This window comes from Castanea sativa, chromosome 7 (genome assembly GCF_040712315.1).
Source record: "Castanea sativa cultivar Marrone di Chiusa Pesio chromosome 7, ASM4071231v1".
Lineage (NCBI taxonomy): Eukaryota > Viridiplantae > Streptophyta > Magnoliopsida > Fagales > Fagaceae > Castanea > Castanea sativa.
In genome coordinates, this window is record NC_134019.1 from 19,839,398 (window position 1) to 19,865,146 (window position 25,749).

General features: G+C 33.0%; 1 protein-coding gene across 3 annotated transcripts; it reads left to right on the forward strand.

Moving 5' to 3' along the window:
- Window positions 1-451: 451 nt before the first annotated feature.
- Window positions 452-24,798, forward strand: LOC142643055 (MADS-box protein SVP-like). Of its 3 annotated transcripts, none has more exons than XM_075817587.1 (9): window positions 457-636; window positions 1,563-1,768; window positions 19,562-19,640; window positions 22,560-22,624; window positions 22,715-22,814; window positions 22,924-22,965; window positions 23,766-23,804; window positions 23,884-24,011; window positions 24,446-24,798. In XM_075817587.1, exons 1-9 carry the CDS (start codon window positions 619-621, stop codon window positions 24,462-24,464), a joined length of 696 nt encoding a protein of 231 aa, XP_075673702.1. In that variant the 5' UTR covers window positions 457-618; the 3' UTR covers window positions 24,465-24,798. The 3 variants fall into 3 exon arrangements, with proteins under 3 accessions (XP_075673704.1, XP_075673702.1, XP_075673703.1); XM_075817588.1 differs by having other exon boundaries at window positions 22,569-22,624; XM_075817589.1 differs by lacking the exon at window positions 24,446-24,798 and having other exon boundaries at window positions 452-636; window positions 22,924-23,063.
- The last annotated feature ends 951 nt before the right edge of the window (window positions 24,799-25,749 follow it).

Here is a 25,749-nt window from a genome sequence, read left to right on the forward strand (position 1 = left end):
CACCCCTTGCTCAGATTTTATTTTATTTTTCCATCTTTTATTGGTTGAGTAAGTGCAGTTTTTATCACCCCAAAAAAAAAAAAACTTTAGTTAAACTTCTACCAAAGACAATATTCCTTTTCCGTACAATAATACTATTAATACATAGCGTTCATTTTATTTCTCTTTACCATTCCGAAATCCGTAACATTTATTTTATTGGTTGAGTAATTTATTTTTGTACTACTCTCCACATGCCTCTTTTCTTCTCGGTCTCTCTCTCAACTTTCAATGCATATAGTTTCTATATCTGGAATACTAGGTTGGGCTAATAATTTGAATAGAAGTAGAACTTTCAAGTAAAGGGTCTAATCCTTCTCAAAAAAGAAGAAGTAAAGGGGCTAATAACCTACTCAGCCAAAAAAAAAAAAAAAACCATTGGCCTCAGTCATTCCCTCTTTCTCTCTCTTAAAACCATTGGTGGCTTCGTTTCTAGTTTTGTGAGAGACGTCAATAGCAGCACTAAAGACGACAATAACTTTGAAACAAAGAACGGCAAAAGATGAAAATAGAAAATCTGGCCAATCCCTTTATCTCCCACCATCCATTGCAATTAATTTGCGAATTCAATGAGCTTGGATGTACTATATAGCTAAGGTAGGGTTCACTGTTCTTCTTCCTCTTAAAATCTTTATTACCGAACACATTCACAGTGCTTTTGAAACTTCTTCTTTCTTTCTTTCCTTCTTCGTGGGTTGGTTTCACTCGGATTGAGATCAGGTGCAATACCTAGAGTATTGCACCTGATGCAATTCTGAAGGGTTGAGATTCATAGTTTAATTTAAAAAAATTGAAGTAAAGTAAAAAGTAAAACTTAAAAATGTAAAAAGTAAATTTTTTTGTGAGATATAGTTCACTCTTTCAGATTCTTGGCTAAATTTGGCAAAGTGCCACTCTTTTTTCTCTTATACGCAAAACCCATCTTTTCCTTTTTCTTTTTTCCTTTCTTGTACATATAGTACATACCCTTCTCTCTCTTTTAGAACCACAAGACTTGTAAAAGATCTGCTCAAATAATTGACATTTTGTGTGAAGGTTTGCTTAGATTTTGTTTTTATTTTACTTCTTTTTTTGGGTGAGCAAGTGCAGTTTTTTATTTCTTTAAGTTTTAAAGAATCTTTTATTTATTTATTTAAAATTTATCCCCTATTCTTCTGTCTATAATTTATCCTAACTCTCTTTCTCTTTTTAGTTAACTAATTTAACTGTTGCTTTCATTTTTCTTCTTTTGTCTTTTGTTTTTCGTGTTTAATTTTGTTCATGATTTATAACCATGAACAAAATAGATTAGTAATGCATAGGACTTCAGATTTGCTATCTCTAGGACACGATTTTGATCTGATACTTTGATTGAGATTCTATCAAAGATAATTATTCCTCTTCCGTACAGATTTAAAAAAAAAATTATTTCTAACATTTATTTTCGAACTATTCTCTAAATATACTATTTGTACTATAAATTATCATACTATTTATAAAATACTAGTTTAGACTGATATAATTTGGTTTGATTTGATGCAAAGAGTCTGATCACTTACCCGGGAAAAATGACGAGAAAGAAAATTCAGATTAAGAAGATTGACAACACAACGGCAAGGCAGGTGACTTTCTCAAAGAGGAGAAGGGGGCTTTTTAAGAAGGCTTACGAGCTCTCAACTCTCTGCGATGCTGAAATTGCTCTCATGGTCTTTTCTGCCACAGGAAAGCTCTTTGATTACGCCAGCTCCAGGTTTCTCTCTTTCTACTTATAGAAAAACCCTTTTTCTATTTATAGAATAATATGTCATTGTCCATTCCTTTTTCGTTTAGTTCATGCAATCCCTAGGATTATATCATATCTAAGAAAAAAAAAAAAAAAAACTGAACGAATCCAAGTAGTGATTAAAAAATTGTACTACGTAATATTAAATAAAGAAAAAAGTACTGTGTAATTCTTTTAGCTACTACCAAAAGAAAAAAAAAAAAAAAAAAAAATCTTATGCCAAAGAGAAAGAGAGACTTTAATATCACCTTCAAGGGCTTAGCGTATGTTGCTGCTACTTTTTTTAAACTTCTATATGCAAGTTACTGTGTCTTGTAATATTGCTAATTAGTGCGTATCAGCTTATATATAATCTAAATATATTATTTGCCCCAAGTTTTATAGTTGCATTTGCTTATTGTAAATCTTCAATTAGCTGCTTCAACTCTTCCTTTAATGCCTAGTGGTCTTTATGCTTTTGCACTTCCGCCTGATTGAATCCACTTTTGTTATCCCGAGTAATCTATTCATATGATTACTGTAAGGATTTCTTCATAAAATATCATGCAAATCTAAATGGATTATTTGACCTTAATTTAGAGTAACATATGCCAATTGAAACACTATTGGTTAGGTATACATTAAACCCAATGCTAGGGATTCCAAACACAAAAATGAGTGATTAACAATTTTCAGTAAACAAACTTCAAAAGAAGTAGACAAAGAGCTCTGAACAACTTTAAATAGATGGAAATGCAAAGTGGACAATACTACATGCTTTAGAAGACAAATCTTTATCGTGAAGCATCAAATTAAATACACACACATATATATATATATATATATATATTTTGTCTTATCAATATCCTTAAGTTATACAGCTTCCTTATTATTAGCCTCTTCAATAGGTCTGATCTCGATAAATAACCTCTTCATATCTTCTACAGTCTTACGTACATGTCAATATCAACTTAGTTGTAGTGTTATTCTACTAACAAATAACATCATTAATTAGACTTGCATTGTGAGTGCACGATGTAATTTCGAACAGTGCAATTTGTAAATTGAGATTGTCAAGTAGTCCTGATTAAGACGAAAGAAACAAATTATTCTACTCTATATAAAATGTATAACAATACAACGATAACAACAATAACAGTAACTAAGCCTTACTCTCCAAATTTTAAGGTCGATTATGGAACTTCAATAGAGTAGTTAGTATCAACAACGTGTATTCTCTTTTATTATTCTATTCTATCCACTACTTCTTTTATTGACATATTCTTTTTTACTACTTTTATTAATGATATATATATATATATATATATATATATATATATATATATATATATATATTTGTTTTCTATATCTTTTTTCATCCACTCAACTAATATCAACTTACTTCTTCTCATTGGTGTATTAACCATTTTTCTTTGAATATGACCAAACCATCTATACTTTCTCTCATCTTTTCAACAATAGGGGCCACACTTAATTTTAATAAAATTTTCTCATTTCAAATTCTATCTTTCTTTATATTTGAACATATCCATCTTAATATTTTTATTTCAATTACACCCATTTTATAAATATATTGCTTTTTAACAACCCAACATTCAATACTATATAGTGTAGTTAGTGTCATAGTTGAATAAATTATTATAGCAAATGAGCAATACTACATTTTTGAAATGTGTCTAATAGTACATAAAGAATAGAGAACTTCTAAATTATGTGTTTAGAATTTGATTGCCATTTTTGGGGAAGACATTATTTTATACGCTTGCATATTTCTTTGTCCAAGTGGACTACATATTACATGTCTCCTATATCAAAAACACTAATCTCTCTACCAATTAGCCTCCTAGAGCAGAAACATTAATCGCCCTCAAAATTGGTGTTTAGTGCTACCCTTAGCGATGCCATTTCTAACATCTACTGTAACATTACCATAGAAAAAACTCCTCCTACTCTAATGGACCAAATCATAACTATATCTAAATGCAAGAAGGGGGAAAAATCTCTTTAAACACACTCGATTGCACTAGAATCAAGCTGCATTTGTCACCCACACTGAAGGGAATTGAAGGCAGTCCAAGAGGGGATGCTCCATGCACAAGAATTTTTTCCGAAAAAGTAATTGTAAAACTTGCTTAGCAGCATGAGTAAAAAGCCTTTTTTTTTGGGGGTTGTAAATCACCTCGTAGAGATCTACGGCTGTTTGACTATTCTCCCGTATATAATTTATACATCTCATACACACTAGGTCATTATAAGGCGGAATTTTTTGGGGTTTCCAAGATGTTGTTTAGGAAATTTAAACTCAAAAGCTCATGGATCTCTCGACACTTATTAATCAGTAGGCCAACCCCTAGGATATCATGTGAGTGATAAGTTGGAACATTTAGTATAATATAATGCATGAACTAAGTATGTAGAATTGTATCTTTTGGTTAAAGGTCGTGAGGTTAATATTAAATTGGGGGTCGAGGACATCAACTACAGCAGCCACTAAGCCTTAACCCCAAATTTTTTGGCATTGGCTATGGATTCTCTTTAGATTAGTTAGAGAAGGCACATGTATTTTTTCCCCCATTCTTATCCATGAAAGTCATGTCTCTAATACTTCTATAATTGATATTTCCTCTTCTCTAAAAAAAACTACTCTACTTATATTACTTTTGGTCTTCCTTTCCCTTTTTTCGTTCCCTTGAAACAACTCATTCTTTTTTACCAATGTATTAACCATTATCTCAATCAATTATCCTCATCATTTCATCAATAAGGGCTACCCTACCTTTAATTGAATTTCCTTATTTCCAATCCTATCTTTTTGTGTATCTACTTATCCATCATAACATCTCATTTCAATTACACTCATTTTATGAATATGTTGCTTCTTAATAGTATAACTTTTAGTTGGTAAATATTCTTATCAAAATTTCCTTTTTACTTGGTAAATATTCTACGATCATACAATACTCTTGATGCATTTATCCATTCATCTACTCCTCTTATCCTATAATTTACATCATCTTCAATTTCCCATCTTTATGAATTATTGATTCAAGATATAAATAGTTTCATTTCTTTAATATCTCTTGACCATTGAGTCATTCCCCCCCCCCCCTTTATCTTTTTTTATTTTCATTTTAAACTTTTGCTAGTATTATATTCCATGTACTTTGTTATGATTCTACTTAATCAAAAACCTTTAGATTCTAAGTGTCTTGCAAAATTTCTATTTTTTCATTAACTCATCATCTAGTTTCATCTACTAAAATTATATAATAAAGTAGATACCAACAAATTTCTCTTGAATCCATTTAGTGAACTCATTCATCACTAGTATAAAGAGATATGGATTTAAAGTCAATTCTTGATACAAACCCATAGTGATAAGAAACTCACTTTTGATGCTTTCACTTGTTCTCACACTAGTTACAACCATGGGTGTGTGTGTGTATATATATATATATAATCAACTTAATATACTTTAAAGAAACTCATTTCATTTTTTAGAAACCACCACATTCCCATTTTAGAGACCTTTCATATATTTTCCCTAGGTCAATAAAAATCATATTAAAATCTTTATATACTTTCTAAATTTTTACATTAGATGTCTTAGTAAGAAAATAGGTTATTTTGATAGATCATTATGGCATACAACCAAATTGATTATCCAATATTGTTGTTTCATGTCTTAATCAATGTTTGGTCACTCTCTACCAATTTTTTATAGTGTGACTCATAAGTTTTAAATATCCCCCTTGTTCTTGTAAGTAGGTATTAAAGTATTTATCCTTCACTCACTAGGCATTTGTTAACACTTAAGATCTTATTGACAAATGTTGTCAACCAGAATACGACCACGTCACTTAAACACCTCTAAACTTCAATAGCAACTTCACCCAATCCCACGGATTTTCCATTCTCATCATTCTTAATGCATCCCTAATTAATTGAAGAAATCCACAGTTTCTATTCTCCTTCGGGTTACTCAATCTTCTCCAATATTTTATATTGTTATCATTACAATGTTAATCAAATTAACTTATACATCTATCTTAAATGTACTTTTTCTTTACTAACACTCTTTGATCTCCATATTTCATGCACCATACATCATCCATGTCTCTTGTTTTCATTTCTACTTGTCTTAGAGTTTTTAAATATTTTTCTTTATCCATATTTTGTTGCCAACTTGCTATATAATTTATCATAAGCCTTACATTTAACCTCTTGGATAACATTTTTTGCTTCCCTCTTTCATAACTTTATAATTTCCATAAGCAGCATTGTCCACATCTAGGTAGGCTTGTATATCTCTATCTCTTTAACCTAATTGCTACTTGAACCGCCTTATTCCACCACCAAGTCTTCTTAATCAATCACCCATACCTTTCGATTTTTCAATTATGTCTATAACCACTCTTTTAACACAATTAGTCATTTCATTCTACATTTTATCAACATATTGGTCTGAATTCCATTTGCCTTCTTTGATCATTTTATCTTTAAATACATTTGTTTTTCCCATTCAAACACCACCACCTTATACTTGTGCTGCTTTGCCTAATACCTTTTATTTTCCAACATATAATACAAATATCTAACACCACCACCATATGTTGAGTTCCTACGCTAAGTTCTTTATATTTTTTGGAAAACTTTGTTCAAGAGATAATACAGAGAAAACAAATCTCTTCTTTTAATTGTATGTACATTTTAATTGCTTAGGCAGTTATTTTATTTAATAATTCTTATTAAATAAACAACTGATTATCTAATTGGGCTAGCCTTTTGGGATGGGACCAAGGGGACAAATAAGATTCCTAAAATGGGCTTCGAGCTTCCATCAACTCTTGATAAGCTCAAAGTTATCATTAATTATATAACAAAAACCATTATGGAAATATAATTGTACTCTAGGTTTTATTTATAATTTATATCTCAAGACTCTAATATAATATCATTTGAACCCTCCAAGAAACATCCATAATGAACAAAGTCATAATAAACTATCACTTTGTAAATCACAATTTTATTCTTTAAGTCTCTAGTTTATCTTTTAGTTATTCATATACTTTATGAAATATAATTTCATTAAATATAAATTTTAGTAACTCTTTGATAAAGTGACTGGGCCCAGTACCTTGAATAACCAATTCCCATTGAACTTATTTCAAAGAGATAATTCGTGTCTCTATAGAAAGAGATTTTGGATTTCATCTTGGGAATATGTGTTCCCTCAACACTATGTGTGGCTACCTAACATGTTGAGGTTTTAACCGTTAGATTAGGTCTCACTCCTAATATGTCAAAGTATCCTACATTTTATGATCGGGTTCACAATCCTCCTAGGATTGAGAGTCTATGAAAATAGAAGTCATTATATTTATTATTCAGGTGATAGTTTTTAATTGAATAATTAATCTCATAGTGATTCAATTAAATGTGTCTTACACATTTAAGACCCACCAACACATCAACTAGAAGTCTCAACTTCCATGATCCAGACGAATCATCGTAGTTGGCATGTTTAGTAATCGCACATGAACTGTTCAATTTCATCATTGATTATAAACTATGTTTTTGAGTTTAGTAAAATATTATTATAAATAAAAGAGTCATAAACCATGTTTAAGCTAATACAATGGGTTAATATACTTAGATTAATAATTGGAATTATAAAATATGTGAATTTCAAATCTTATATATGTATAACGATAAACTTGAAATGGTACGTTGATATTAACCATTACCAAAGTATTTAGTCTCTTTAGCCAAACTAAAATGGCATTCGGTACAAAATTGACTCTCTTTCTCAAAGAGTTTTGGTTTTTTTCAAGTTCTCTTTCTTTGGAGGTAGAGTCTCCCTTGAAGAAGTCTCAAGAGTTGGAGACAGTGACTCACTCAATGTTGTAAAATTCCCATGTCATCAATCACTTATGCAATCCATCATTCATCTAAACCCTAGATCAGTCCTAAACACCTCTTTAATTATCTTTAACCCTAAAACCCAAAACCCTAATGCCCTAGACCCCAATTAATAGATTCTCAATCATCAAGGAACCCTAACCCTTTGAGTTCCTTACAAAAGAGAATAGGCAACTTGGTTTCACTATCCACTAATGTTTCAAATTTAAACACAAAGTTTATTGCTGGTAAGGAAGCTACCCAATTGGCATAACGCATATTTAAACTTGCTTAACTATTAACATACTTAATAGTTCAAGAGGTACTAAAATAAACTTAGAAAAAGTTCGATAGAAATAGCATGTATCACGGAGGTATTGAGAGGTGTCGAGAGGTATCGAGGCTGCTATCAAGCTTCTATTGAGATGCACAAAAACATGAATTTTCAAGAGAGAAAAAGTATGAAGAGTAAGCAAACAAGATAAAAACAATACCAACCATACATCAAAAGCTCTAAAAGCATGATTAATCACTCAAACATCAAACTCAAAAGGCAATGCATTCACAATCCCAAAGCACTAAACGGTTTAACATATTTTATTCACAAAAACAAGTTAAGAAAGTTTAGTAAGCTTTCACTAATACATGTATTCCTTGTGATAGCCAAATCATGTTGTACTTGTACATTTGTATCAAGAGTAGTAAAGAATTGCTTGTAGCGTGTGAAACTTTTGCAAGTAAGCATAAGTATCTCAACATGAAAAAATAATGATATAAGAGAATCATAAAAACTCACACAATCATAACAGTTTGATGGAGACTTTCACCTTTGAATTTACATCATATAACTCCACATCTCTTAGAAACACGCTTGTAATCATATTTCAAAGAATTTGAGTCTTTTTGCTTTTTCTTTTTCTTTTGATCACATCTTTGCATATTTTTCTTTTAAGCACAATTTAGCATATCTTGCATGAGTATATAAGAGAGAGGAGAAAATACCATTTGATTTTTTATTCAAACACCCTTTTTCTTGCTGTGCAAGTGTTATACCTTATAAAGCACGACTTCTATGAATTTCACACAGGTGTTTATGATTGATGAGTTTTAGTGGTGAAATGGTTATTTATGCTTTTTTCTTAAGATCTTTTTAGTTTTTCCCGTCAAAATGAGTAACATAGTTATGAGTAAGAATGATTAACTCATACTTTCTAATCACGCAAAGATCCTCAAAGCTCAAAATGTTAAGTTGTGCATAAAGTTGCTTATTCAAGCTACAAAATATACAAAGTTATGAAATCTTGTTTCAATGGCCATTCAAGGCACACAAGTACTAGTATAAACAAACACACATTGTTTTTGTATTTTTTAATTTTTTTTGGAAAGCAATAAACAAACAAACAACCTAATGCAATAAGAAGCTACATGCAATGCATGGAGGAAAGAAGAAGAAGAAGAGTCACTCAAGTGAGATTACACCAATACATTGGTGTAGGAATTTAAAACAATGACCATCTAATGGTTTAGCAAAGAGATCCACCTTTTGGTCATCGATGGTAATGAATTCAACTATTAGGATGCCATTCTCAACCAACTCACGTATGAAGTGATGTCTTATCTTTATGTGTTTAGTGCAAGAGTGTTGAACATGATTTTTAGAGATGTTAATGGCATTGGTATTGTCATAGTAAATGGTGAGATGTTTTTGACAAATACCATAGTCAAGAAGAAATTTTGCATCCAAAGGAGTTGGGTACAACAACTACTAGCAGTAATGTACATGACATCAGCAGTAAAGAGAGATATCCAATTTTGCTTCTTGCTCATCCAAGAGTCGAGATTGTTCCCTAGATAGAAACATCCACTAGATGTACTCTTTCTGTTATCAGCATTACCAGCCCAATTGGCATCAGAATAACCCAGTAGAACATCATTACCATTCTTATCGTACCAAATACCATAATTACTAGTTGATGTAACATATTTTATAGTACATTTAACAGCAATAATATGGGATTCTTTTGGGTTAGCTTGAAACTTAGCACATACACCAAAACTAAATCTAAAATCAGGTTTACTAGCAGTTATATAGGGGAGGCTTCCTATCATGCTTTTATATGAAGTGGGATCAAGACTCTTACCCAACAATTCAACCAGTTAGTTTAATGTTAGGACTTGTGGGTGTTCTAATAGAACTAGTAGATTCTAATCCAAACTTTTAAACAAGATTATTGGCATATTTAGATTGAGAGATAAAAATACTTGAATCAGTTTGACGAATTTGAAGTCCAAGAAAGTATGTTAGTTCACCAATCGTGCTCATTTCAAACTCCTTCTGCATTATGTTGGAGGAGTGTGCAAGATCATCTCTTGTGGAGCCAAATGATGTCATCTACATATACTTGGGCCACAACTAACTTTCCATCCTCTTTCTTGATGATCAATGTTCTGTCTCCTTGCCCTTTTGAAACAACCGTTAACTACAAGATGGTTTGTGAGCGTATCATACCATGCCATTGGTGCTAGCTTCAATCCATACAAAGCCTTCATTAGAAAAAGCACATGATTTGGATAGTGTGGGTCCACCAATCCTTTGGGTTGAGAAACATAGATTTTTTCCTTGAGAAACCCATTCAAGAAGGCACTCTTGACATCTATTTGATACCACTTTAACTTGGTGTCTGTTTGGGATGTGATGAAATACCCAGCTTATTTGAGTTTGTAGCTTCTTTTCAGTACTATTCATAGGTCTTATTGTATTATTCAGTTAGTTTTTAACTCTTTTTTCTAAAATTTCAACAAAATTTTTTCAGTTTCAACTAAATAAATTGTTTCCAAATGGACCCTTAAGATGACAGGCAAGTGCAAGTAGTGTCCTTATGGATTCAATCCTAGCAACCAGGGCATATGTTTCATCAAAGTCAACTTCTTCAAGTTGTGATCAACCTTGAGCAACAAGTTTGGCATGGTTCCTAACAACATTCTCTTCTTCATCCGTCTTGTTATGGAAGATCCACTTTATGTCAATGATGTTGACACCTTCTGGGTGTGGTACAGGTGACCACACATCATTCCCCTCAAACTGTTGTAGCTCATCATGCATAGCTTTTACCTAGCTTTCATCTTGTAAAGCTTCCTCAACCTTTGTGTGCTCTATTTGTGATAGGTAGCAAGAGTAAGAGACAAAATTCACAACATATTTATTTAAGCTCTTTTTCCTTAGGTTCAACTCATTCATACCACCAACTATTCTATTAGGAGGATGATTCAATATTACTCTAGAAGAGTGCTCTCTTTCCATTGGAGCCATATATAGTGGTCGATTCACTGGATCAAGTGTGACAACCGAGGAAGTGTGGTGAGATGGTTGAGCTACACTCGGTTTGGAGGGTGGAGAGGGATCATCTACCCGTTTATCAGCACCAGATGATTGATGAGAGAAGACTTGGGCAAGTGTTCAAGTTCTTTTTTGGGAAATTGGAGATGTGGTCTCATCAATCACCACATTAACTGTCTCCATTGGCAACATCCTTATTGTGAGTCATGACTCAGGCCATCTCCTAAATAATCCTATTTTTACTTTCAACTGCTCCATTTTGTTGAGGAGTGATTGGAGCAAAAAATTCTCGAACCATTCCAGTCTCATCACAAAATTGTTCCAATTGAGAGTTTTCAAACTCTCTTCCATGATCACTTTGAAAATGATTTATGATTAGTCCTTTCTCATTCTGTAGTCTTCTACACAAGGTTTCTAATTGGGAGGGAGCTTCAGATTTAGACCAAAGTAGAATTTCCCAAATAAATCTAGTGAAGTCATCACTAGAGATTTTGTTCTTGTAGGACCTATTAGATTAATGTGTAAGAGTTCAAGGGGTCTTGCAGTAGCAGTGGTTAATATAGTAGGATGCTATGCTCTTGATTGTTTCCAAAGTTGACAAGGTCCACACACAACGTTATCAAACTTTGTAAGTTTAGGAAGTCCCAAAACTGCTTCTGTCCTTAACATAATGGCAAGTTGCTTATAGCTTGCGTGACCCATTCTTTGATGCTATAAATCTTCATTTGGTATGCTAACACTGTTGCACACAATTTCAACATCTAGAACAAGGCCATAACAATTCTCTAAAGTTCTAACTCCACCAATGAGTTGTTTACCTAGTCCATCCAGTACTAGACATTTTCCTTTAGAAAATAGGACCATGAAGTCTTGATTACAAATTTGACTTATGCTAAGCAGATTTACTCTCAATCCTTCAACATATAGAATATTAGCTATGTCAGGTAGATACCATACCCAAGTATCCATCACTTTCAAGGCCGTATGCATCATGAAGCAAACTGCTTTCTTTTCGGACAAGTCCGAAGTTATAGTCCTCATTTTATAGCTTCTCTTATGTAATTTTAAACGAACCCTATTTTTTCTTCTTATTGCTACAGTGAAAACGGTCATTTTGAGACAATCTAGCTTTCTCTGAAGTTGATAGTTTTCTTTAAATAAGCAATCTTTCAATTGTACTGTTTCAACAATTCAATCCAAGACAAATCTTTTTCAAATCTCAAATTTGTCAGTTTCAAATACAAATTATAATGATATATCCTGAGAAACTGAAGAAATTCAAAGTTCGAACAACCAGAGACAATAGAGCAAATAGATTTGTTTATAGGAAACGTATCCATGACATTAAGGGTCAACGGATCACACAGCAAATATGAAAAACCTAATTAGAGTGTGCCTACTTTGATACCACTTGTTGGCTTATAAATTAACACAATTAATTAATTCAATTATTCAAGTTGATTACTCAAGTCTAATTACATGCACAATCGTGGAGGCATGAACAAATCACCAAATAATCCAATGTACAACAGAAAATAAATTGACACGGTGATTCGCTGACTAATAGGGAAACCCTCTAACAAGGCAAAAGCCCCACTAGGTAATTTTTAGGTCACCACTCCTAAGAATTACTAATCAAAATCAAGAGATTACAAGTATAAGGAATCTTATCTCAAACTTGGTCTATACCAAAGTACCAACCCATAGTTGAATTTTTATGCAAATCTCCAATTGGTCTTGATTTTGCTGAGACTTCTTTCCTTTACATGGATCCCAATACATGACTAATTTCTAGCAACTTGAAACTTGCTTTTGGATGCAAAGTTCTTCAATACACTTGTAGAGAAGGAAGCACTTGGTCACGCATAAGAATGCAATAGCTTCACAATAGGTGTATAGATTCTCTAATTGAGCCTCTATGTATTATGATGACTTTAAAATAGACATTTTATATCCCCCAGAAGTTTAGTGAATGAAACCCTAGAAGTACAAGTCATCATGGGCCGAAAAATAGATCTGAAAATTCTAGATCTGCGAAGCTCGATAGATCGAGAGGTATTGAGAGGTATCAAGGTTCTTCATTAATTCCTGATAGAAGCCTTGTGTCGAGCTTATGTCAGGTTCATTATTTTCAGCTTTTCTCACTACTTTCGTTGTGAAGTCTTCATGTCTTCAATAATACAACTTGTTATAGCTAAGAGACACTTCATAATATTCTATAATCCACTTAGAACTACCCAAATACAAGTACATAACATTTTTTCAAAAGATATGTCAACACATGAAAAATATGTCCCTAACAAATAGCATTAGATATGCCTAAACATCATACTTGAAAGGATAACCTAATGAAAGTAACTCTATTTTTTTAATTTCATTTTAATTTTATTTAGGCTCTAATTATTATTTTTAATAGTCTTTTAGGGTTTAATGATAAAATTAAATTATTATATTTTGCTTGAAATCAAATTAAAGTTTTGGTGCCACATAATTGTCAAGTCAGCTTATATGAAACCATAGAGAGGTGCTCCGTTATTTTGTAAATCGGCATGATATAAGGGTGTTCCATCACGCTCTAATGTGTGCGTTGCCTGTCATGTAATGTACAACATTAGGGAGTTAGAAACTTTGGTTTAACTTGTTAGTATCGTTCACTCAAATTTGGGGAAATAGAATAAACTTCAAACTCCATTTTAGAATTTCCATTGCTTAATACCCATAAAGAAGGGAAAAAAAAACACATTTAGAAAATAGCAAGCAATGTGTGAAGAGATTAATAGATTTTGATTTTAGGGGAAAAGGAAGGGAATATAAAAAATTATATGTAATAGAAAATTATAAAATTTGGTTCACAATCTTAAAGTTTTCCCTTCATTCATTAAATCTTATGAAAAATTTGATATATATTTGATTGTATACTGACAAAATATTTTTGGGTATTGATTGTTCATACAGATAAATTTTATCAATGATGCAGTTTATTTGTTAAACAATGAGCAGGAAGGACTTTGTTTATCCTGTGTTGTTAGATTTTTTCGTATAAGGTTTGGGTATCTACAAAAATTTTCTTAGGTAGAAGGTTCTCTCTTTTAATTTCATACATGACCTAGGACTTAAACAGGATTTACTTGGAACAACTCTCCATGAAATAACTTACATTTCAAGACAAAATATACAAAGTAAATGTATGACCAAATATTTAAAACACAGCTAACAAGACCTATTCACTAGACTTTAAATAGTTTGTATATATTTTTGCTAAAACATTGAAGTACTTTGAAAGGACTATCAACTCTAGGCGAAAGTTAGCAAGATATCCACCTAGAAAGAATTCTTCTAAAGATTAATCCACACCAAATCACCTTCCTTTCTTCTAAAGATGATACCACACCAAATCACCTTCCTTACAAGTAGCTGGCTTTCTATGTTTGTTTGCTTACTTTTTTGGTACTTTTAAATTTGTTTGAGAAATCAGTCTTGAACATTTTCATGCAACTTCTTTATATATTTTACTCTGTCCTCAATGTCTCCACTAAAATTATGAGCAGCAATTTTGAATAGTTAACTCTTTCCTCCTTGTGTCCACTAAAATGATTAGTAGTAAGCAGTAATTCCATGTCAAAAGCATTAATAGGATTTTGTTTTGAAGGGTAATATGATTTTGACTATACACAACTTTAAATGGACTATAATTGGTAGTTTGGCTAGTAAACCGATTGTACGCAAATTCAACTTCAGTTAGAAGGATAACTCTCAGAAAATCACTTAAACTTTAATTAGCAACCTATGCTTGTCCAATTTGAGGATGACAAGTTGAACTATGTTGAAGGTTAGTTGCAAACATCAACTAAAGGTTGTGCCCAAAATGGATTCTGAACTTCAGTATTTTGATCTAATGTCATCGTCTTTAAAATACAATGAAGTTTTACAATCTCTTAAAGGTAAAAATCTGTCACACGATAAGCATCTAGACTCTTGCAATAATCCTTTTCCTCTTTGGAAAACTCACAACAATACTCACAGAGACATCTTCCCAGAGTGCCTTAGGAATTGGAAATGACATGTACAACCCAGTATTTTGGCAATTGCTCTTGGCAACGTGACAAGTTTGAAAATTTTGGGACAGAGAAAATAGGAGCTTTAGTCACCTTCTTTTCAATGAGTTCCAACTCCTTTCAATTTCAAATGTCCATGCCTGAACCTGTGTTTAATCCCCAATAAAATGATGCCATTTTCCTGTTTCACCTTTTATATTTTTTATGTTATTGCGAGCTTGTTAAGAATAGCCTTTTCCTCGTTGGTTGGATAGTGTGGTTAAATGTCTCTCTCCCTCAAGGTTAAACCCTTCATAAGCTAACCATGCCAAACCCTTCCTGAAAGAAAGCAATTTGAGACTTCTAAACGAAAGTTCTAAGATAGTAAATAACCAAATTCTTTGAAATGAGGCTGCACAAGCAGTGGGCTAGTCAGGATCTCATTGAAAATATATGATCACGAGCATGGTATGTCTGCTTGAAATCTCAATGGGGTACCATATTTGTGTATGTTCAAAACATGACCTAATTAAGTAAGACATCATAGGGAAAGATATAGAGTACTCTAGTTTACCCTTTTGAGATACGGTACCTTAAATGAACTGAAATTACTAGTCAAAGCGATACAAAACCACAAATTAGCAAATTGGAGGTAATACCCCAAGTACTAGGATAGCTCTGGTGATCAGATGCGTGCTTCTTTTAGTGGGACTCTCTTTGATTGGTTTCGGGCTTGAGGACTCACGTCTAGTGATTCCCTCCCTTCTTTCCTTAGCTCTCTTTCTCCTATGTAATTAATATGTTGTCTTGGTTTCTCTTTTGTTTTCTTTCTGTTTTTCTTCTTGTATTTCCTGCCTCTGCTCTATGTTTGTCATGCACAGAGTAGTCATTCGTATATATATCATTCTTACTTATAAAAAAAAAAACACATCATATTTTGTCAAGTACATAAAATGTGACACAGAATTCCACCATTCTAACAAGCATCACAAGTAGGAAAATGGTAACACCAAGGGAGGACAATGGTGTTTTCTCTTTTATTTAAAAGTAAAAGAAACGAATTACATGTTCCTGAACATAAGAAACTTTACCATCTAATCAAGGCTAGTCACACAATTCTTAATCAAGGACTATAGAAAGACAGGTTAACCACTTCAGTTTCAATCGAAGATAAATTCCATGACTCGAGAATTCTTATTGCTGATAATAACATGGTCTTTTCCATCATAATTGTGCTCTTTCCAGTGTGTTTGTGGGACTTATCAATTCATTTTTTATTGTAGTTGTTAAGCATTGCAGTCAACCGAATAAAGCATTTTCAAAAGCAATTTCAATGTAATAAATGATAAAAAAAAATTTTTTGATAAGTAAGAATGATATATATACAAAGGGTTACTCTATGCCTGAAAAAACACAGAGCAACCTAGGAGATACAAGAAGAAGAAAACAAAGAGAAACAAAGACAACAAGAAAATTAGACAAGGAAAAGGGAGCAAAGAAAAGAAGGGAGGGAATCACTAGACGTGAGTCCCCACGCGCGCGACCAATCAAAGAGAGTCCCACTAAAAAAAACAAGCAACTGTTCACTAGAGCTATCCAAATCCTCAAAAGTCCTCCGGTTACGCTCCTTCCAAATACACCAAAATCCTAAATTTTCAGCAACACTAAATTTAAATAACAATTACACGCATACCTAGATGTCTAGGATTTTGTAGGGCTTCATGATGAACTGTCATGGAAAACTAATATCACGAGATTTGTGAAGTCTTACTTTGAATTTTAGAGAATCTTTTCAATCTTCAAAATTTCCAAAACTAAAACAGTATTAACTCAATGATATTTAACCTGCCAGCAGTGATTATGTAACATTTTAATGCAATAGCTAGAACCAAATCCAAAAGTCTAAGTCATTTTATTTGATGTATGCAAAATTAGAAATTTACTAAATAAGTAAGAAATTAATGTGATGTAGAATACAGTAGAAAAATAAGGATAAAAAAAGAATAAAAGAATAAATAGGACAAACACTAAGCTTCACCACCTAGAATCTGCCTGTAAGCCTTAGGCATTACCACCTAAGGGTGTTTGGCATCGCCACCAAACAAAAAGAAAGCCAACATTCTCAAATCATCAAATTAATCTTCTTCAAATTGTCTAGCCTTTCATGACTACAAAAAACACTAGTTTAATAGGGTTTAGGGATTACACCAATATAGAAATGCTTAATCAAAATTCAAATCCCTTAAAACTCTCAACATTAATATGAAATTAAAAATTTAAATTGAAAAAAATCATTTTGACATTAAAAAAATAAAATTGTAGATGGTTTTAATGCTCCTTGCATCATACTCCCTAGTTGGAGAAAACTCGACCTTGAATTTTGAAGTAGAGAAGGATCATAACTCTAGAAGGTAGTACTTGCCTTGATATAGGAACCACCTCTAGGAGCACATAGAATAGGAATGTTTTGCATTCCATCACATCATAAAACTCTTAGGAAATGAAAAAATAAATGTTTAAAATCAACACAATCTGATTTTAAACCACCATAGTATCCACTTTCTCCACTTCATCAAGCTGTTTATCTTCATGCACCATAGAGGGCTGATTTTAGCACATTCAATAAATTCTACTATCACATCATTTGCACTCTCAAAAGTTTTGCTCTCTTGTTGAACTTTCTCCTCATCAAGCATTGACTCACCAAGAAGTTGAATAGGTCTACTACACATGGTTGAGGATGTTCTAACTGGATGCTTGTTGGCACGTGCATCTCCTTTGCTTAACCAATTTTTGGTGCCACGACTCTCTCATGTGTGAAACTTTACCCTCAAGCTTGTGGTGTGGTTTTTGAGTGGATGCCATTATTTTGTCTTATCAGGCATTAATCCTAATGATTACATGCTCACACAATTTTTACAAAATAGGTGAAACATTTTGATTTTCCTTTTTTACACTAGCTAAAAACAGACTAAGAAGATTGAAGGAAATCTCTTTACTTTTATATATGGCTAGAGACATAATTGTTTCAATGGTTGAAACTACAACAGATGAATAGTTGGACCTAATCATTTTTTAGAAAATTTGAAACTTCTCAACAGTCAATGCATCACAGTATCACACTCAATGTCTAGCATCACTAAGCATGACCTGGCCTTTGCAGCAGTATCAAGAAGTGAAACCTCCGTACAACAGCAATTGGACACATGAGAAAAATTTTCAAATGCTGCTAAAATTAGCTGAAATATTTCCTTCATTTGCTCATCATCATATGGGGTATCTGGTGCTATTATCCTTGTAATCTCAATAATGCAAGATACAACTGAAACCTTCACATCCATTTCACCATGTCTCAAAAGTTCATTAGTGATCAATGCCTTCATTGAGGGTAAAAGTGTGTCTTGCATTGATTTGGATGGTGCTTGATTCACATTTGCTAACAAATTATAAACTTTATCAACAAGAGGGAGGAGGTCATTAATGGAGGAATGAGGGTTAAGGAGGCTTTTCCCATCCTTCTTAAGATCGATGCTCCTCAAAATCTATATTAAAGGAAGTCATTTTTAGCTCATAGAGACAGAAAATACAAAGACTGAAACTTTACTTGCTGCAAAAAGCTAAAGAACACGAGATGTCCAAAGATTGGCTTCTGGGTTTAATGGGCTAATCTCACTTCTTCTTTTGGAAATTGGGCTAATGGGTGGACTTTTTCTTTGGACTAATTTGGACTGGGTGGAGGGTACCAGATGTCCTGCTACCAAGTTGATAATAATTTGATGTAGAATGTAATAGGAAAATAAGGATAAAAGAAGAATAAAAGGATAAAAAAGAAAAACCCTAGGCTTCACCTCCTTGAATTTGCTTGCAAACCCTAGGCATCATCACCTAAGGGTATTTGGCATCACTACCAAACAAAGTGAAAGTAATCATTCTCAAATCATCAAATTATTCTCATTCAAATTGTATTGCCATTCACCCTTACAAGAGCAATAGTTTAATAGGGTTTCGGGATAACACCAATATAGAAAATGCCTAATCAAATCCCTTAACACCCTCAAAATTAAACCCAAATTTAAAATTTAAAGTCAAAAACAAAATAACTTTTACATTCAAATATAAAATCTTAGATAATTTTAATGCTCCCTGCATCATAATGTACCCCTTGTGTCAATCAATATAAATAGTTTGGGGGTTCAGATAGATGTTCACCTTTTATAGTTTGACCAAATTAGAAGTTTGTATATTGCTTGTGTCAATCAATATAAATGTCATCTGTGGTTCACATTTTAATTGGGAATACAATTGATCTATAGACAATGGTAGATATGCCTACACTAGATTAATAATTAATTCTTCAGTCACTGGCTCAAATTTTTTCCCCGTAGATATGAGTCAAAAATACATGCTAGTAGTTTATAACATACTTTCATTTTATTAAGTGAGAGATAGATAAAAGAATTGAATGTGCTATCCTTTTGTTGTATGAAGTATGCAGCAGGTAACTGAAAGGCACAATCTACGTCCAGAGAATCTTCGCAAAATGGACCAGCTCTCTCTTGAGCTACAGGTATGATGTTTTAAAGTTTTTTAGTTGGTGAATAAGAGACATTAGTTGGAAAGTCATAAGTCAAAGATTTAATATACTTTAATATAATAACTCTTGAATTCATAAAATGTCCCTTTGAATCACAAGGAGAAATTTGAAGTTCACTAGAATGAATGGAGAAAAAACTTTTTGAAATTTTTATTAATGAAATTTTGAATTACCTTGGAGGCTACCATGCATATAAATAGGAAAATAAATCATAGGGAGGCTAGTAGACCCTAAAACACCCTAATTTGTGTCAATGAGGCTAGAAATGTGAAAAATTGGCAAAATTAACAAAATTATAAAATTTACGAAATCAAATCCTACATACCCTAGAAAAAAAAAAAAAAAAAAAAAAACTAGCTATAAATTGGAAAAATGACTCAAATGAATGCCTAAATGGAAGAATGTTTTGAAAAGTGGCATAGGTCATGGCCATAACTTAAAATTACCATACAACTACAACAAAGTCTTAGTCCCAAAAATTTTTAGGTTCAATTTTGGATTCTCAATAGTTTAGTCAACCACATGTATTTTGCCTTCATTCTATTCTATCCGAATCCATAGTCTTTGTTACTTCCTTACTTAACAAGTATACTTCTATTAATGTGTTTTTTTGTCCTCTACCTTGTTTTCATTACCTCAACTTGAATAAACTTGCTCTTTCTTACAGGTGCATTAATTGCTCTCCTCTAAATATGACCACCCCTAACTTTAAGCAAATATCCTTATTTTTAATCTTATCTTTATGTGTATTTTTTTCTATACATCTTAATATTCTTGTTTCCAGTGTTTTCATTTTAATGTTGATGCACATAAATCTATCATAGTCATAATGAAACGTGACATGATTACTTCTTAATCCAATATCTCATGAAATTTTCGTGAAAATTTTGAAACTTACATTTTATTGAAAATTGTACCACTATAAGAAAAGCTAAGTGTATTTTTTTGGAACACTTAAAGCACTAGCATCCGGGGATGCATACCAGTCTCTACTTTACATCCTCAAATACCACTTTATCTATTTTACCAACTCATTTCACAACTCACTCATCCAATTTTTTATTTTTACATACAACCCAGTAAAATAATATAAATCACAAAACAAATACTATAAAAATAACTTTTGATTTATCTCTCATCTCTTCATCTTTGTCTCTTCTCAACAACCAAACTCACTAAAACACGTGCACCACCGACCCAACCACCAAGAAACACCAAACCAACCAACCAACAACAACGCCACACTACCATCACCTCTAAAACACCATTGAAAACACCAAACCAAACCCCCAAACCCACCATCGGAACACCAAACTGAAATCCTCAACCCTAACCCAGCCAAATCTGAACCCACAGAACAAATCACAGCCAAAGTACCCATCACCTGCAACCAATCGCAAATACCCATCGCCACCACAGCCTCACTTGCAATCGATTCAACCCAAGTCCCAACCAATTCAACCCAACCGATCCCAGCCTTATCCAATGAAGCCTTAGCCATTGAAACCTCTGATTAACCACCCAAGCCCCAATTTGATCTCCACGACTCCACTCTCCACACTGACCACCGCTGAAACTGAAACCCAAACGACAGAAGAGGGAGAGACAGAACTGAAACCCAAACCAGATCTCAAACCCGATCTCCAACGTGACCCATACCCAAGAACAAAATGCATACTCAAGAACAAACGACTGAAACAAAACATGATCCATACCCAGGAACAAAACCCACAGCTCAAACATGATCTCCACTGTGACCCATACCCAAGAACAAATGACCAGAACTAAAGCCCAAACATGATCTCCCCGGCTCTAGTAACCACCGATTCAACCCAACCAAAAACAACTAAGAAAGAGATAGAGGAGAGAAAAAAAAAATCAAATATAGAGAGAAGAGGGAGAGACATAGAAAGAGAGAGATAGACAAAGGAGTGGAGATAGAAAAGAGGGAGAGTCAGAGGAGAGAAGAGAGGGAGAGAGAATAAAATATTAGATTTTTAAGTTTACAATTGTGAACAGTGGGTTGCATATGAAGAAACTTACTGTTCACATATACCAACCTAGATGGAGCATGTTTTTAATGGTTTTGGTTATAAAATAGCAATTGGGGGGTGTTTACACCCCAAATGTTAATGCTCTTAGAGGACTACTTGTAGCACTTTTAGAATGATGACCCTAACATTTCGGCCAACCCTAAAAATTACTTATAGAAGGCAGGATTAGAACTGCTTACATGTTGATAATATCAATGACGCTCACATCTTATAACACAAATCTTCATGAACGGCTGTCCTTTATGTTAGCTTGAGAAAAGTACCTACCCTACACCATGTTGAGAAAGGAAATTGAAGAGAAGAGGCATGAACTGGGGTATTATAACTACATTGCTATCAACTTGTACAGTAAAGACATGCACATAGCCACATACCATAAATACCAAAAATGATTAAATAATTTCCTAAACGAATGGAATTTACCGTAAAAGTAGTGTAGATCTGGTCATAATTTAAAATTTCCATAAATAGCAAAAATGATTTAAACCTCTCAAGTTTCTTCCAATGTTTTCATCTTAACGTTAATGTAGGTGATTTTATCTTTGTCATAAGGAAACATGACTTTGAATCTTTCTCATGAAATTTTCATGAATACCTTGAAAATTACATTTGATTGAAAATCCTAACACCATAAGAAATGCTAGGTATCTTTTTTGGAACTACTTAGAAGACTACTTGTAGCACTCCCAGAATGATGACCCTAAAATTTCGGGCTGCCCTAAAAATTTCCTATTTAAGGCACGAAATGCTTACAAATTTTAGAACCATTGTTATATTAAAAGTGCTCGGTACAAATCACATTACAAAAATCTTCATGAACGGCAATTAATTATGTTAGCTTGAGAAGGGTACCTCCTACTCCATGTTGAGCAAGGAAATGGAGGACAAGGCACATGAATTGAGGTATTATAACCACGTCACTATCATCTTGTTACTTTATAGATATGTGTATACCACAATAAATTAATGCTGAGAAATGTTTACACCTAACAGGAGGATTAAGGGAGAGGGGCTTCATGGAATGGATATAGAAGAATTACAGAAACTAGAGAAAGTGCTTGAAATAGGCCTGAGCCGTTTTACAGAAACAAAGGCACATCTCTCTTTTTTATCTCTGTTTGCCGGCATTATAATGGAGTGTTGAAATTTATGTACTCTCTCTAAATATAAATAAAAAAAAAAAAAACTTTTTTATCTTTCAGGGTGAAAGATTTCTGGAAGAGATCACTGCACTTCAGCAAAAGGTCATGTTCCAAACTTTAAATCCTTGCAAGACATTTCGTTCAGTTGTTAGAATGTTTGCAAGAAAGTTCCAGAACAGATCAGTGCCCTTAAGCAAAAGGTCATATGGTTTCAATGAAAAGCATCTTCGTACTTTAGTGATTATCTGCTCCATAATGATATCATGGTAAAATATTGAAATATTAGGTGGGAAGAAGAAACTAAGAGAAGTTGAAAGAACACAAGGAATTAAGGTAGTTCTGTCTTAGAGGTCTACCCTAACAGCAGAAAGTCTTAAACAAATCTTTATTACTGAATTATGTGTATAATAGTGTACTTGTTTAAAGGAATATGTAGACTAACTCTGTGTTTACCCTAGGATTACAGTAATATAGTTAGGACTGTACAATTAGGACTACTATAATGTAATAAGCTTAAACCCTAAATCCATATCTTTTGCAAATGTCAGAAAATAGCTGTAAAACTTTGTCATAATGTTAATGCAATTTGGTGCAAATTCATAAAAATCGTGGTCCTTTTGCGCGCTGGCTAGCTCAATGGGTAGAGAAAGGAGTTCACATGGCTAAAAACAGTTAACAAGTAACAACCACCATTGATCCTTTAGTTGACATAAATTCAGAACTGAATGTTATATTGTTTATCCTATCACCTAACCTATATGAATTTTGTCCCCCCAAAAAAACGTATCGATTTCTTGTACAAGAAGTTAGGTAAATATGCCATAGTAATTAAATTTTATTTTGTATTTAAGTCTAAGAAGTCTTAGTAGTGGCTCTCTGCTCATCTTATTTTTTTAATGCAGGGAGCCCAACTGATGGAAGAAAACCAACGATTAAAACAGGTAATAGGTCTTTTTTTTTTAGAAAAAAATTCTTCCTCTTCTCTTCCTATCTCAGTTATAAAAAATGTCTCTTCCACAGATGGAGAATCTGTTTGGCACCCAAACACATGTACTTGAACGAGGTCAGTCATCTGAGTCAATCACCAATATTTGCTGCTCATCTGATCCTCAAGACAATGACAGTTCAGACATATCTCTCAAGTTGGGGTAAGATTGTGAAATTCTTAAAAAAAATTTGTTTTCTGGATGAAGTATGAAATAATATTCAGGATTCAATCAAAGGATATTTGCATCAAACCTCTATATTTAGGGGCCATATAGCATATAGTTGTAGTTTCAATAGAGGAACTTGACCAAACAGATAAATTTGTCCTTAGGTTTAGTTATTTCTCTGGATTTAGCATTACAATATGTACTATATTCTAATTTACAGTTCTATATGGGTTATCTGGTACTGAAAGATAAATTTGTTGGTGAAATTAATGGTTGCAACCACAGGTTGATGTCACTTTCAACTCATCAATGAGCAATGTTTCTGTTTGTGTAGCAACTTAACTATCATCATTGACTGCATGCCTAGAAATGCATGCTGCTACTATAGAGAAACTCTTTGCCTTAGTGCATCTTTCTATGTGTTGCAGGCTACCTTTTCCTAAATGAATTTGAAGTATAGTGAAGGTCAAGAGGCATGCATGGATTCTCTTTTCTCAAATACAAAAGAAAAAAGGCCGTAGCTAAGTAAATACAAATCCTAGCTCAGAGTTGTAATCAATTTTCTGTAAGACCAATTTGTTTCCACCAGCTGATTCTAAGAGTCTGCATGTGTATATGGTAAATTTTGGATGCTTAATCATTTTTATTGATGAATCAAAGGTCAATTTGTTACAATGGAAAATGAGGTAGAGGGCGTTGGAAAAGGTCGAGTGTAGGTTTGAGACTGATGGCAAGTCATACTATTGATAAATTGATTCACAATTCTGCAATAGGTTTTGTTTATCTTTGCGTGATTGCCAGTATTACATATTTGCCGCAACATTTCTTTATCATGAATGGTGCTTTTGTGAACACTTGGTTTAAGCCTTAAGGTCTAAAAATGTTTTCAAGTCAATCTTTCTTGCAATAAGACTTCTGTGAGCTTCCTTTGATTTTGCAATCCAGATTCGTGCACCAACTTGAGAAAAGTGATATCATAATTCGTAATATTAACTTGCTCCCACTGTTTTCTTTTTTCTTTTGTTTTTTATTTTGAATTTTGAATTTTTCTAGGTTGGATTGTTCTATTTCCTAGTCTTCCTTGGCAACTCAAGATTAGCACTTAACAGGTTTCATCCATATTTAACTAGATCTTGTCTTGGCTCTCTCTCTCTCTCTCTCTCTCTCTCTCTCTCTCTATATATATATATATAAAATAAAGCAAGATTTTAAGTTATATGTTTTTTTTTTGGTCAAAACTGCATCATATGAATATAATTTGGTATTCACTGATCAAAAAACCTTTATAATGTAGGGCTAGTTAAGTGGAATAAATCAAATGTCCTTCCTTTCTTTTCTTTTCTTTCTTTTTTTTTTGGGGGGGGGGGGGGGGTGAATGTGAATATCTAGAAGTAGAACTCTTTTGGTAATTGATTGTCTCCTAGATGTGTGTGTGACTCTTCAAGCAATTGATTAATCAATTGTGAATGACTTTTTTTTGTCCATTTTTCTCACTTTACTAAAAATAGCAACCAAAAGGTGAATCATGAATAGTACATGAGTCACTATACTTATAAGAGCCAGATGAAGCCAATAGCATACTCAATAATTTTCTTGTGTTTCTACTTTCTTTTTCACGTGTTTCTACTTTCTGGAGAAGTGATATTTATTTTTAGTGTTTTAAAGCTAGTAGGTTTACAGCTGGAAATCTCACCAAACATATTTATTTTTTGGCATAACAAGAAAACATGAA